At 41.8% G+C, this 13,051-nt stretch overlaps 8 protein-coding genes across 8 annotated transcripts; 4 read left to right on the top strand and 4 right to left on the bottom strand.

Moving 5' to 3' along the window:
• Nucleotides 1-32: 32 nt before the first annotated feature.
• On the bottom strand, nt 33-809 carry HK407_12g17050 (uncharacterized protein; the record flags this gene model as incomplete). Its single annotated transcript, XM_060421656.1, has 1 exon — nt 33-809. The coding sequence occupies one exon, from the start codon at nt 807-809 to the stop codon at nt 33-35; it is 777 nt and encodes a 258-aa protein (XP_060276031.1).
• Nucleotides 810-1,075: 266 nt separating this feature from the next.
• HK407_12g17040 (uncharacterized protein) lies at nt 1,076-1,279 on the bottom strand (the record flags this gene model as incomplete). Its single annotated transcript, XM_060421655.1, has 1 exon — nt 1,076-1,279. One exon carries the CDS (start codon nt 1,277-1,279, stop codon nt 1,076-1,078), a length of 204 nt encoding a protein of 67 aa, XP_060276030.1.
• Nucleotides 1,280-1,368: 89 nt separating this feature from the next.
• Nucleotides 1,369-1,926, bottom strand: HK407_12g17030 (uncharacterized protein; the record flags this gene model as incomplete). The annotated part of the gene is made up of 1 exon (XM_060421654.1): nt 1,369-1,926. One exon carries the CDS (start codon nt 1,924-1,926, stop codon nt 1,369-1,371), a length of 558 nt encoding a protein of 185 aa, XP_060276029.1.
• Nucleotides 1,927-1,979: 53 nt separating this feature from the next.
• HK407_12g17020 (uncharacterized protein) lies at nt 1,980-3,557 on the top strand (the record flags this gene model as incomplete). Its single annotated transcript, XM_060421653.1, has 1 exon — nt 1,980-3,557. One exon carries the CDS (start codon nt 1,980-1,982, stop codon nt 3,555-3,557), a length of 1,578 nt encoding a protein of 525 aa, XP_060276028.1.
• Nucleotides 3,558-3,666: 109 nt separating this feature from the next.
• Nucleotides 3,667-5,280, top strand: HK407_12g17010 (CTP synthase; the record flags this gene model as incomplete). The annotated part of the gene is made up of 1 exon (XM_060421652.1): nt 3,667-5,280. One exon carries the CDS (start codon nt 3,667-3,669, stop codon nt 5,278-5,280), a length of 1,614 nt encoding a protein of 537 aa, XP_060276027.1.
• A 158-nt stretch (nt 5,281-5,438) lies between these two features.
• HK407_12g17000 (kinesin) lies at nt 5,439-7,316 on the bottom strand (the record flags this gene model as incomplete). The annotated part of the gene is made up of 1 exon (XM_060421651.1): nt 5,439-7,316. One exon carries the CDS (start codon nt 7,314-7,316, stop codon nt 5,439-5,441), a length of 1,878 nt encoding a protein of 625 aa, XP_060276026.1.
• A 115-nt stretch (nt 7,317-7,431) lies between these two features.
• HK407_12g16990 (pescadillo protein) lies at nt 7,432-8,655 on the top strand (the record flags this gene model as incomplete). The annotated part of the gene is made up of 1 exon (XM_060421650.1): nt 7,432-8,655. The coding sequence occupies one exon, from the start codon at nt 7,432-7,434 to the stop codon at nt 8,653-8,655; it is 1,224 nt and encodes a 407-aa protein (XP_060276025.1).
• Nucleotides 8,656-8,805: 150 nt separating this feature from the next.
• On the top strand, nt 8,806-13,050 carry HK407_12g16980 (phosphatidylinositol 3-and 4-kinase; the record flags this gene model as incomplete). The annotated part of the gene is made up of 1 exon (XM_060421649.1): nt 8,806-13,050. One exon carries the CDS (start codon nt 8,806-8,808, stop codon nt 13,048-13,050), a length of 4,245 nt encoding a protein of 1,414 aa, XP_060276024.1.
• Between the last annotated feature and the right edge of the window lies 1 nt (nt 13,051).

Raw genomic sequence — 13,051 nt, 5'->3', positions numbered from 1 at the left:
AACTGTTCTATAAAGCATATTTATTTACTAGCTTACAAGAGTCTTGCTAACAGCAAAAGAAAAGGCATGAAGCTTGCAATGCTTTCAACACCCTTTCCTCTGAGCTTGAGCTCTGGCTCTCCAGATGCGCCTTTGTATCCTTTGAGGCACTCATCCATATTCACAAATATGTATCCGCTGTCTCTGCCTATCTGCACCATCTGCTCCAAGCGTGACGTATCAGCCTCCATCTCATCATGCATCATGATGATGAACGAGTGGTAGTTTGGGTTTGAGTTATTGATCAAGTCTTCGAACTTTTCGATTGATTGTCCCTCATAGTCGTATGGGCAGAATGTGTATCCAACAGGCAGGACACCATTCTCGGTGAGCACATTGTACATCTCAGAGTTTACTTGCCCTCCATCGACTGGAAGAGTTGCGTATCTGATCTCTGAATGCGAAAGCCCATCAATAGTGTCGAGCTCTTCCTTCACAAGCTGCTCCATAGAATCGCGATCCATTGTGTCATAGCCACTGTCCATGCTTGGATTGAGCCTGAGCCCAACAGTGTGCCCTTCTTCCCATGCCCTCTGATACAGGTTCTTGACATTTCCGGTGACACGCTGGTTCACAGTGAAAGTGAACATGCCCTTTACGTCCAGGTCCTTCATTGTGTTCAGGATCTTGTCAGTGACACCAGCAACAGGCCCGTCCACAAAGTTCAGAACCATGAGGCCAGCTTTTTGGCATACGTCCGGGACCTCCGTACCTCTGACAGCAGTAAGAATGAAGAACAGTTTCAATAGCATAATGTTGCCTGAATGCATCTATTTAAATACAATGTGATAAAGAATCATGTTCTTTTTACTAAAATGAATCTAATTGCCATGGCCGATCAATTAATCATCAATATAGAATGATCAGATTGGTCCGGGCTTCCCTTATGCCATGCGATTCATAAGCATACGATCGATCACTAGTCTGCCTGGCTGTAATCAGACTCACAGTCTATTTCAATTGCATGTAATCCGTTCTCAAATGCATGCTGTAATGCAGCATGAACAAGTCTATGCCTATCTGCTATTTTCTTAAGTTAGTTACGATGATGCAGACTTACCATTCGATTGAATATCTCTGATTTTATTCTTATAGAGAAGTGCGTTTCTTCCATGTGCGCTTCTGAAGAATTCAGGTGGCCCTGATGATCCGGCGACGTGTTCGTGATTTCCAGACACACAGGCCCAAACCTTTTCTGTAATGCATCTCGCATGCTTTTTTCAATGATCCTGCCATCCATGGTGTAGGCTTCTCATTGCAATAAATACTTTATAGACAGTTATGCATACACACATTTAGTACAAAGTTTATTTGCACACCCATATGCATTCAGGTGGCTCGTTGTTCTTTGGCATTATCGTCATCGTACATCGATAGATACTTATACTGCACATTCTTTCTGTCATCAAGAGCCTTCTCTGCGTTCATACACATCTTGCGTATTTCTGACTCTTCATGGAGCCATTTCTGTAGTGCCTCATCAAATCCATTTGAGTTGTTCGCCTGTCCGTAAATCAGTCTGTAGCTTGACAAAAACTTGTTTAGAATGTCTTTGCTTTCAACATCATCCTTATACTTTGCAATTACTGCATTGAGCTTGCGTATTACGCTTTCATTTGCATTTGCCATGTATTCCTGTGCATTCAGCATGCACTCGTTCAATTCTGGATACACAGATATCTTGTCTTGTCCAATGCAAACGCCTGATAGAACTGTATGCATGCATTCGGCCGATGTGCTCTCATAGTAGCCCACAAATGCCCACGTAGATGCATTGCCATTCAGATCGCATCCTCTGTCCAATGTCTTTACTTCACCAAACACAGATAGCATCTCCTTAAGCAGCTCATCATCTAGTGTCTCGGGAATGCCAGTAACAAACATCATCTCGAGCAATGACAGTGGGCGTGATAATAAATGCTTATGTGGCAATCCCTCTGATGGAACGAATAGCCGAGGACTTTGAGCAGGTCAGGTGCCTGGAGGAGTTGTTCATGAAATACAAGCTGTACAAAGAAAAAATAGCAGAGATGGAGGAAGAGATAAAAAGCATGCAGGATGAGCTAAGTGCATCTGATGCACAAGACATACAGAATGAAATCGATGAGACCAGAATGCATTACGATGCTGTTATCAGAGAAATAGAGATGCTTCGACTTGAGTCTTCTAATTGCACCGATGTGAGTGATCTTAGAAATGCATTTTTGAAAATCACAGATCTTGAGGTTTTGAAGAAAAAGTCAACCGACTTACTAAAAGAATTGGTAGAGCATGATGTTATATCTATAAGTGGAGAGTTGGCCGACAATGAGCATATGGAAGATGGAAAGAAATGCATGGTTGTGCTGAGCAAAGACGTGGAGGAAGTGTTTTTGATTACTGGCAAGCATCATGAAATAAGAGCTGTGTGCAGGGAGATATTGAAGTCTTTTTTTTGCAAGTATGCCAGAGAAGTCTTGCCAGCAGAGATGAGTGTATTTGAGTCTGATGAAAAGCTGTACTTTGTATGTGGCAATATGCACGGTGTGGTTAATGGAGCAGATAGCATGCCTGAGCTATTGTTTAATGCGAAGCAAAAGAGCATCAGAGAGATGGAAAGGTTTAAGGAGATATTTAATGTAGTTATTGGATGTTTGAAAGAGAATCTAAGAGCGATGGTTATACAAAGGATGCTTTCTGATGACGAAGTGAGATTGAACAGCAGCATATTTGAAGGCACGGATGCATATGTGCAGAACTGTTCAGAATGGAGGCTTGATATTGTGATGAGAGAAATTATTGATATAGCAAGGCTAAAACTTGGAGAAGATGTGGTGGAAGTTGAAGAGGTAAATGAGAGGCTTCCAAGGCACGTATCTTTAAGATACAGGCGATTTGTTGACTGCTTTGAGATGTTCAGAAGCAGTGGATCGAAACGGCATGGCAAGGGGGCGAAGGTTGTTGACAGAGCAATAATGAAGATGTTTGATGTCAAGTGTGATAGTAAGCCTATACAGCAAAGGTTTTGTGAATTCGCAGACATGAGCCATTTTGTGAGAAAATATCCAGGACATTGCCTTTATGAAGAGCTGACGAAGAGGAAGGAGGAGGTGTTTTTTTGGATCATCAGGGATGCATCAAGAGTGGATATAAGCTTAGGCGATCCGGTGATGTCAGTGAAGATGTACTTGCGAGAGAAGCATGTTGACTTTATGGAGAATGTGAGCATGTTTGTGCCGAAGATCAACAAGTGTTTGTTTGAAATACAATTTTTTGAGACACTGAACTTGTGCATGATGACAAAGATTACAGAGCTTGGCTCTGTTAGTGGAAGGACAAGGAGATCTCTGGCAGAACTGATTGAATATGTTCTTGATTTTTCTTTCCATCTTCCAACTGGAATGGTGGGGAATCGAGAAAAGCTCAAAATGTATGGCTTGGCAGTATCTCTTGGAAAGGAGGAGCTTTTGAGGCAGTATGAGCAGGGGAGCGTGAGGATTTCAGAAGAAGAGCTGGATAGATTGTGTTCACTGTACTAGGCGTACTGCATCTGTATGACAATAAATGGGTGCTTAATAAAGATAAAAGATGGCGATCGAATTATAATTATTTTGAAGTTTTATGCTTGAGGAGATAAGCCCCAAAAATATGAAGTATGTTTTTGTTTCTGGAGGAGTTATTTCTAGGGTTGGGAAGGGGACAGTAAGCAGCAGTGTAGGAGCAATGCTGAGAGCAAGGGGGTATGATGTAACACATATGAAGATTGATTTTTATATGAACTGCAAATTGGATATGAAGGAGATGTGTGAGCATGGAGAGGTGCGTGTATTTGAGGATGCACATGAATGTGACATGGACTTTGGGATATTTATGAGATTAGGAGCAATAGGACTGATGCGGGAGAGTGGAGTGGAGTGCGATGGAATGGCAGATGATCTGGTAAGGAGAGGAGATCCACGGATGGGAAAGGCGCCATATGCCAATCCCGGTGTGATTGATGGAGCAGTCAGGCGGATAGTTAAGGCTGGGGAGAAAGAGATGGATGACTTATCTGGAGGAAAGAAAACTGGGGAGATTGTGGTGGTTGAGTTTGGGGGATTGATTGCAGAGCGCGAGTCGAGTTTGTATCTGGAGATATTTTCAAAGCTACAGACGAGTGTTGGAAAGGAAAACTGTATGCTCGTGGGCGTTGAGTGCATAACGGAGCTTGATGTTGAGCAGCATAAATTAGAAAAGATTGCGATGGGAACTAGAAGGCTGGAAGAGCATGGATTGAGATATAATGTATTGGTTTGCAGGGTAGGCAAAGAGCTGGATGGAGGCTTTGTAAAGAAGATTGAGGAGCAGTGCCTGATTGCAGATGGATGCGTATACAGCCTGCCTGATATGGACAGCATGTATCTTGTGCCAGGATATTTGGAGAAGCGGGGATGTGGAGAGAAGATTGCACATATACTTCGGATTGAGAATAGAGTAGTAAGGATCGAAATGATGAGTGCTATTGAAAGGATCGGAAGAGCTCAGGGAAGTACGGTTAGAATCGGATTGATTGGAAGGGCAACGAACGTGTTTGATAGCTGTGCTTCGGTTATTCATGCTCTTAATTTTTCCGCAGGAATGCTTGGGGTGAGGGCTGAAGTGGTGTGGATTGATGCAGAGGGGATTGAAAAGGGCGTTGGATATGAAGATGTTGATGGATGTGATGGACTTGTTATACCTGGCGGATTTGGGCCAAGAGGAGTGGAAGGAAATATTAAGGTGATTGAGTATGCACGAATCAATGGGATCCCATTGCTTGGAATATGCATGGGATACCAACTTGCCGTGATTGAGATGTCCAGAAACATCCTTGGGATCAAGAATGCAAGTTCTGAGGAGTTGGTTGGAGAAGAAGGCGATTTAGTAATAAGACTCATCGAAGATGAAAATGGAAAAAGAAACGGGATGCTGAGGGTTGGAGGACATGAGATAGTGATAATGGATGGAAGAATAAAACAGATGTATAAAAGAAGCAATGTGAAGGAACGGCATATTCATCGATATGAAGTCTGCAAAGAAGTGGCAGGACGACTTGAGCAGAAAGGAATTAGGTTCGTTGGCAAGAGTTTGAATGGCATGAACATGAAAGCTTTTGAAATGGACGGCCATCCATTTTTTGTTGGTGTACAATACCATCCGGAGCTAAATGCAAAGCCTGACGTTCCTCATCCATTGTTTACGGGGTTTATTTCCGCATGTTATGAAATGCAGAAAGGTAGATGAGCCGATTGTTTGTGTTTTACAGTTGTCGCAGATACATGTGTCTGTGGCATAATAGAGTTAAGTATAAATGATTTTGTTTAATAATGTTCTGATGCGATCTGGCAGATTAGATAGATGAGTTGCTATGTGGCTGTATGATTGAGAAAGTAACACTATATCTATGCATTTTGCTTATTTCCGATCGCTTTACACACTTCGAGTATTTTTTCTAACTGGCGTAAGTCTTCAATAGCCAGTATATTTGAATCAACCTGACTCAATACCTTAATGATATCAGAAACAATTCCTTGATGCTTAGCATTTGATATTTGATTTTGCAGCATGCATTTATCTGCATCCGCACTAGATTTGCAGCCAGGCTTTGGTGATATGAGCAATGGCTGTTTCAAATGCACTGTGGCTTTCTTACCGGGTGACTGCACTACTTTGCTTCCTTGATATGTTCCCTCTTTTATTCTTGCAGCATATCTCAATGTATTTAGCGTATGCTCTACATTGTCAAGGCTTGGCGATATTGTAGCTATCAAGCATGTTCTAGACATGCCAATAAATGAATTCTTCAAAATCTGTGTCAGCTTGCTCTGTCTGAACGGAAGATGTCTTTTGTCCTTCTCCATTCCTCTAATGCACTCCTTAAGCGCTAACAGGCTCTTGTTGATCTCGGCCCCCTCGTTCTTCACATCTGCAGTCATGTCCTTTCTATCGGATCCTCGTTCGCTCCCTGCCAGATCCACAAAAACAATAGATCCGCTGTTATTTCTGTTTGCTGTATCAGCAGCTTGCAATCCTGTGCCTTCAAAAAAGTTCACAAGTACTACTGCATGCGATCTTGACGACTTTGAATTCGCACCTGTAACTCCTGTTTTTCTAAGTGCAATGCCTCTATCTATAATATTCATTGCGCTTTCATACCCATTAAAATCTTCTTCCTTTGAATTTGATAGATGCACAACCCCGTTGACCTCTCGCAGATGGACTTTCTTGCTGCCATCAAGAAGGTCGTAAACCTGCCCCATGTATATTTCACAAAAGGTTATTGTTCCGTGCTGCTTCTTAAGAATAAGATCCTTCATTGCTAGATAAAGCATCCCGGCATTTTTCTCGAGCATTGTGTATGTCTTTCCCGTGCCTGTCTGTCCATATGCTATGACTGTGCCAAATCCTCCCGAGACAACATGGCTCACAATGCTCTTGACACACTCTCTATACAAACCAATGTTTGTTATGCTGCTATCAAATGAGTAATCAAATTCGAACCTATGCTGCTCAACATAAGGCGTTAAATCGATTCTTGTCCTAGATTCGTTTACTGTTATGCCTTGGCCATCAACTTCAACTATATCCGATCTTGTGATATCGCATGGTTTCTTCCGTACACAGACAACTATCTTTTCCTTCTGCATGCCTGTATTCATCATGATTTCATCAGGCAGTATAAGGCACGGATCAGCCATGCTAAGTATAGAATATTCCTTTTCGATGTCCGTGGCCTTTTCATGCTGTATAGCACGCTCTTTTTCAGTAAATGTGCATGAAAACAGCTTCTGCTCTATTGAAACTCCCTCCCCAAATAGCACCTCATGATGGCCATTTTCAAATAAATAACTCGACGATTCAGCAGTGCATGCCGTGGCATCTGCTTCAATACAATCATCGCTTGTACTCTGCACACAATCATTATTGCTTTTGAATTTCTCAGCATTGTCGTATTGCTTTTCAATACCTCGCATAGCAATCGAAAGCTCGGCATCAATTCCACACATTCCTGATTGATTTACACACACATCATAAGCAAGTGAATCCCTGGCACTTACGTTGTGTTCATGCACTTCGTCATTATACATATCCTGATTTATCTCATTTATCACATCAAAAACCTTTCGTCTTTCAATCAGATTCTCAATTCCAATCTTTTCAAGATCAGAGTACTTGAGCTTTGCCAGGAGTTGTGACTCGTCTATTCCAAGCCTTTCAAAAAATTGATACAGATGTCCTATCTTGTTTTCAAGCAGGTATACTTGTAGGTCCTTTATCATATGGCCGAGGGCTATCATTTGTTGTTTTATTGACGGGTATGATGCAGTGGCACATATCGGTGCTGCAACAGCTTTCACACACTCTGCGTTTAGATGCAACGCATGCCAGCCCCTGATGAGCACGGCATACATAAAAGCGCCAAAGAAATTTATTTCGAAAAGCTTGGTCATGAAGAACTTGAAGCTGCAGGACAAGGAGTTTGACAGGCTTGTGACTCTATGCGGAGTTCACCCGTATATACCAAAGGATACGCGGAAGGTGGATGCAGAAAACGGGTTTTACTACAGAGTGTGCGATGCAAACAAGCTGATACACTCGCATGTCTACAAAACCATGCTGAAGAACAAGTCAATAGAAAGCACTAGAAAAAGATATGAGGGAACTGGGGTTGAGTACAAGATAGCAAGTCTACGCTATAGTGAGTACAACTATGTTGATCTTGTTAAAGACAAGTACAAAACATTTGCAGAGTCTGTGGATGGGTTGAATGTGACGATGAGCAGCCTGTATCTGGGAAGAATGCTTGGATTGCACAATGATGCGGACAGTGTTATAAAGAATTTTGAGGATTTTGTGGTGGCCAAAAGGCTGCTTGAATGTTCTTTTATGTCCAGGAGCGGGATTTACAACCAGATGGCAATAGGAAAGATCAGGGTCACGTGGTTTGTTCCATATCCAGGCGCAAGTCTTCAAGAGATCATTGAGGAGAAAAAAGACATTCCTCGGGGGTTTAAATGGAAAGAGTTGAACTTTCTGGACTTTGTATCGTCTTCGGATGATGAGTCTTCTAGTAGCGAGTCTGAAATGGAGGAAATTGCTAATGACGAGAGCAAGATTGATATTTCTCTGCTATCGTACTCTTTGCCTTTATTGGCTATGCATTGCAGGCTAGTTCTGCATAAGCTCGAGAAGTTGTATGAGCCATGTGTGGATTCCTCGGAAGGAGCTTTTGCTGATAAGGCAATATTTGGCGGAATGATGTTCTGGATTGATACGGTTGCTGTTGGAGAATGCCTGAAGTTGATAGTTATGTGCCTTGGCGGAAAAGTTGTTGGTAAAGACGAAAAAGCAGATGTGTGTGTATGTGAAAGTGCTGATGAGGTGAATGAAGGTGTTATATATGTGCAACCTCAGTACGTATTTGATTGCCTGAACTGCAAAGAGAGGCTTGACCATATAGCATACTGTGTTGGCAAAGTGCTGCCAAAGCATGTGTCGCCATTCAAATCGATACGGGATGTTGTTTCGAAGGAGGTTATGATGACAATGTCCAAAACACAAAAGTATAGAATGGAAGATGTCTTGAACAGGTTTGAAGATGTTGAGTATGATATATGAGATATGAATGTTTCTAAGTAGATGTGAGTGCATTTGCCAAAGATAATAAATGGATTTATGATGTTAGTTGTGTTAGGAATGTCAAGATAGATGATTCGGTGTTTGGATGATGAAGTGTGATGGCAATGCAAACCCCATAAACATTGCATAATGGAGAACGAAGCAAAGATTGCAACCAGCACAAGTGAAGTGTGTATACAGCTTGATAGGAAGTGTGGGATAGATGAGATCGAAAGGCTTATAGGTTTTGATGTGCCAGGGCGATGCCTCGATGCTTATGCGATTCTAAGGGAATCTATGGAGTGCCACGAATACTCCAGTAGTTTGTATAAGATGTATATATCGGTGTTTCTGAAGATATTAGATGGCAATGAGAGAGTTGAGGAGATTATGCGTGATATTTCATCGATATCGCTATTCAGAGAGATGGAGTTTGGGCTCATTAACTCCTTTATTGAAGCAGTGGTATGGAAGGTTGGCCATGGCGAATGTGTAGGAAGATATGAGGTGTTTGTGGAAGGACTTTGTGAAAAGATAAAGAGAGGGATGATTAGAGACGTTGCTGATTGGCAAGATGATGATGGACTGATGAATATGAAGCTTGACTTTTTGCTTTTGTCGTTGAAGTTGATTGAAATGTTTGTAGAAGATAAGGTTTGCACTGGCGATCGCATTCCCAAAGAGAAGCAGGAAAGATACAGGTTTTCGAACGAGTGTCTGTATGAGACATTTACGATAATCAGCAAAACAAGTGAATTTGAGGATGACTTTGTGTCTGTGTTCAAGACCGTGCTTTCAATTGATTCACTAGTGGGCGAAAGCGTTCCAGAAAGAATTGAGGAGGTGCTGGCAGTGATTGAGGGACTTCCAATTTCAAAGAAGAATCTTGGAAGGATTATTGCACAGATGGCAAATGTGTGTGCCCATGATGGAGTTGCGTTTAAGGGCCTGATGCTTTCGGTATTTACAACAAACTGCCTGGATGCATTGGATGCATGCCACAGGAATGAACTTATGGATGTGCTGGTGGAGATAGCGAATCGCCAACCAAAAAATGGGGAACTATCCGCAGGAATGCCAGACATGTTTAAAAGGATTTTCTACAGAATCAGAGATTCAGAGTCGAGCCAGAAATACAAGATGATGTGGAACTTCTTGTTGTTTCTGTCGAAGGTGATAATTGAAAGAGATGTCAAAGAAATCAATGGAATTTTTCTGAGGTTTGTTGTGAGACATCCAGAAACGATTGAGCTTTACTCGGAATTTGTTCTCATCAACCGAATTGATTTCCCTGTGCATACGATTCACCAAAGCATCAGGCTTGACTTTATGCAGAAGTTCTATCCTATTTTGTTTGGCAAGGTTCGGACAGAGCAGCACGATATGGGGCATGTTGATGGCCTTGTTTCTGAATTTCTGAAGTTTTTCCTGACGGTCAAGAGTAAGGATCTGATCCATGCTCTTTCGCTGGTGCCTTGCATTCCTGTGAAGAGAGAGATACTGTATGTGCTATATGAGATATATTCGTTTGTTTTTGAAAAGGGCATATTTGGTTGCATAGGAACTTTTCCTCTCAAGACGCCAGCACTTGTTGGAATATCGTCGAGCATATACTATGATGTAAAATATCTTCCTAGGCTTGCAAGAGACCTGGGGGTTTCTGGTGCTGAGCCACGGATGCTGGTGTTTCTTGGCATCATATATCACTGCGAGGCCAGGAAGCTCCATAATTTCAATTTCAGTGGGATTCTTGAGTATATACAGGACGAAGATGGGATAAGAATGGCCGGAGATAGCCTAGTGCATGTAATTAGACACATACACGATGGATATGTAAGTAGATCGCATGCATTTACTCTCTCATATGTAAATTCTCTACTGGAGATTGCTCAAAGGCCAAAAACAATAGAAACAACGCTCGTGATGATTGAAAACATTCTTAGAAAGTTGCTTGAACGAGATGAGAAGATTGTTTTTACAAAGGAGATCCACTGCCGGTTTCAAAGGCTTTTCGAGGTATTTGGGCATAAGAAGTTTTTGAATGTGTGTGTCATTGAGTCGTATAGAGAGCTTTACAAAAAGATTCTAGAAACAATCAAATGCGCATCTAACTTTTACAACTATATTATTCTTTGTATTGCAGATATTTCTTTCTTTGACAAGGAATTTCCTAAAGGTCTGTTCAGGTCGTTCAACGATCTGTATACCTACACACTATCGAGGATGAAGGTGGTGGAAGGATTTCCGGATGTCTTTATTGCTAACCAGAAGCATAAGATGAGCATTGCTGATGGGGCCGAGATAAGCGCAGATAAATCTGAAAGCTGCGTACCGCATATAGATATTGATAGAACTAAAGAAGGAATAGCATTTGGTAGTGCATATAGCGGCATAAAGTATGATGAAAAAGACAATGCTTGTATGAGATCAGGATCATTAGAAAGCATCAGCAATTCGGTGGGAGGTGCTTCTATTTTGCAAGCATTGCCTGGATATGCGATAAGCATAGAAATGCTTGACAAGAGCATCAGGCGTCAAGAGAAATCTGTTATATGGCTTATCGACACTATTTACACAAGAAGAGCACAAAGTACAGTGATAAGGATGGCATTGGATCTGTTGAAGCTAAGGCTAAAGCAAATGTTTGAATATGAAGATCTGTATATTCTCCTAAAGGCTTATAACATCCTGTGCATCCGAGAGAATGATTCTGAGGATTTTCTAAAGCAGGCGTTATACAGAGGATTGGATTTCAGGACGGACTCTATGGTATGCTATAACCTATCCGTTGAAACGAATGGGTTTTACCGGTTTTTCTTTCGTTCATTACATTTTGCAGTGTCTGGGCATGCACCTGCGGATGATCTGATGTTTCCTGAGCGGGCAGGGTTGTTCTTGAAGTTTGATACATCTGATCTGATATACATACAGAATGCATTTCGGCAGAAGATGATTCAAAGGTTGCTTGAAAAGTCCTCTGTGCCATCATACAGGTCGTATTTTTTCAACATGAGTAATCTTGGAGTGATGGATTGCCTTACAATAATACAGAGATTGGAGACTCCACTTGTGATGCATAGTGTGTTTTTGCAGCTGCAGAAGCTCAAAAGCGAGATGTTTTTCTATGTTCCACAGCTAGTGCAAGCACTTAGAAACAGAAATGCATTTGAAAATGTCTCTTCAATAATCAGTATGCTTGCATCGGACGAGTTTGTGTCGCATCAGCTTGTTTGGAACCTGAAGGCCAATCTGTACAGCGATGTGAACATGAAGATCAAGGATGAATGCCATGAAGTATTTTTGCGGTGTATAGAGCAAATACTGAGCAGCATGTCGGCCGAGGCAAAGGAAGTGTTTATGAAGGAAGAGGAGTTCCTTGCGAGCCTATCGAATATCTCATGTAGCATTGCGCCGTATCTTAAGGCATCGAAGGATGAGAAGAGAAGAAGGATTAACGAGTATCTCTCTTGCATAAGCCTGCAGCCTGGGGTTTATGTTCCTTATTCGCCTGAATGGAAGATTATTGAGGTGATCAATGGATCTGCAAGGGTTCTTCAAAGCCACTCGAAGGTGCCTTTTGTGGTGTCCCTGAAGGTTCAGAATGCAAATGGCCATGTTTGTGTGAAGCAGCTGATTTTCAAGCATGGGGATGACTGTAGACAAGACATGCTTGCGCTGCAAGTCATATCGATGTTTGAGCTGATATTTAAACAGGCGAACCTGGACATTTTTCTGTATCCGTACAAAGTGATAGTCACGTCTTGTGGAACAGGCATTATTGAAGTGATACTGAATTCGAAGTCTCGCGACCAGATAGGCAGGGAGAACATCAACAATCTGTCTGAGTATTTTGAATACAAGTTTGGGTTTAAGGAGAGCGAGGGGTATCTGTCTGCACTGTACAACTTTGCATCGAGTCTTGCTGGATACTCATTGGTTGTTTACTTCCTGAATATCAAGGATAGGCACAACGGAAACATAATGATAGACGATAAAGGAAGGATAATTCATATCGACTTTGGGTACATGCTTGAGACATCTCCTGGGAACTTGAATATTGAAGCGCCGATGAAGCTGACCAAGGAGATAGAAGAATTGCTTGGAGGAGTATCTGGCAAGGGGTTTGAGATATACCAGGATCTGATGGTCAAAGGGTTTCTAGCATTGAGAAGAAACAGTAAGGACCTGGTGATGATGATAGATTCGTTCATTGAAAGCAAGCTGCCATGCTATAAAAAGAATGCAGTTGAAAACTTTGTTCTACGGTTCAGGCATGAGCTATCGGACAAGAATGCAAAGAGGTTTATTATGTCATTGATAGCAGAGTCATCGCAGAAGTTCAGGACGTGGATGTATGATCAGTATCAGAATTTGACAAATAACATTTCATTCTGAT

The sequence above is a fragment of the Ordospora pajunii genome (genome assembly GCF_021821965.1).
Source record: "Ordospora pajunii strain FI-F-10 chromosome Unknown Cg_12A, whole genome shotgun sequence".
NCBI classification, from domain to species: Eukaryota; Fungi; Microsporidia; family Ordosporidae; genus Ordospora; species Ordospora pajunii.
This window is presented reverse-complemented; position numbering and strand designations above follow the sequence as displayed.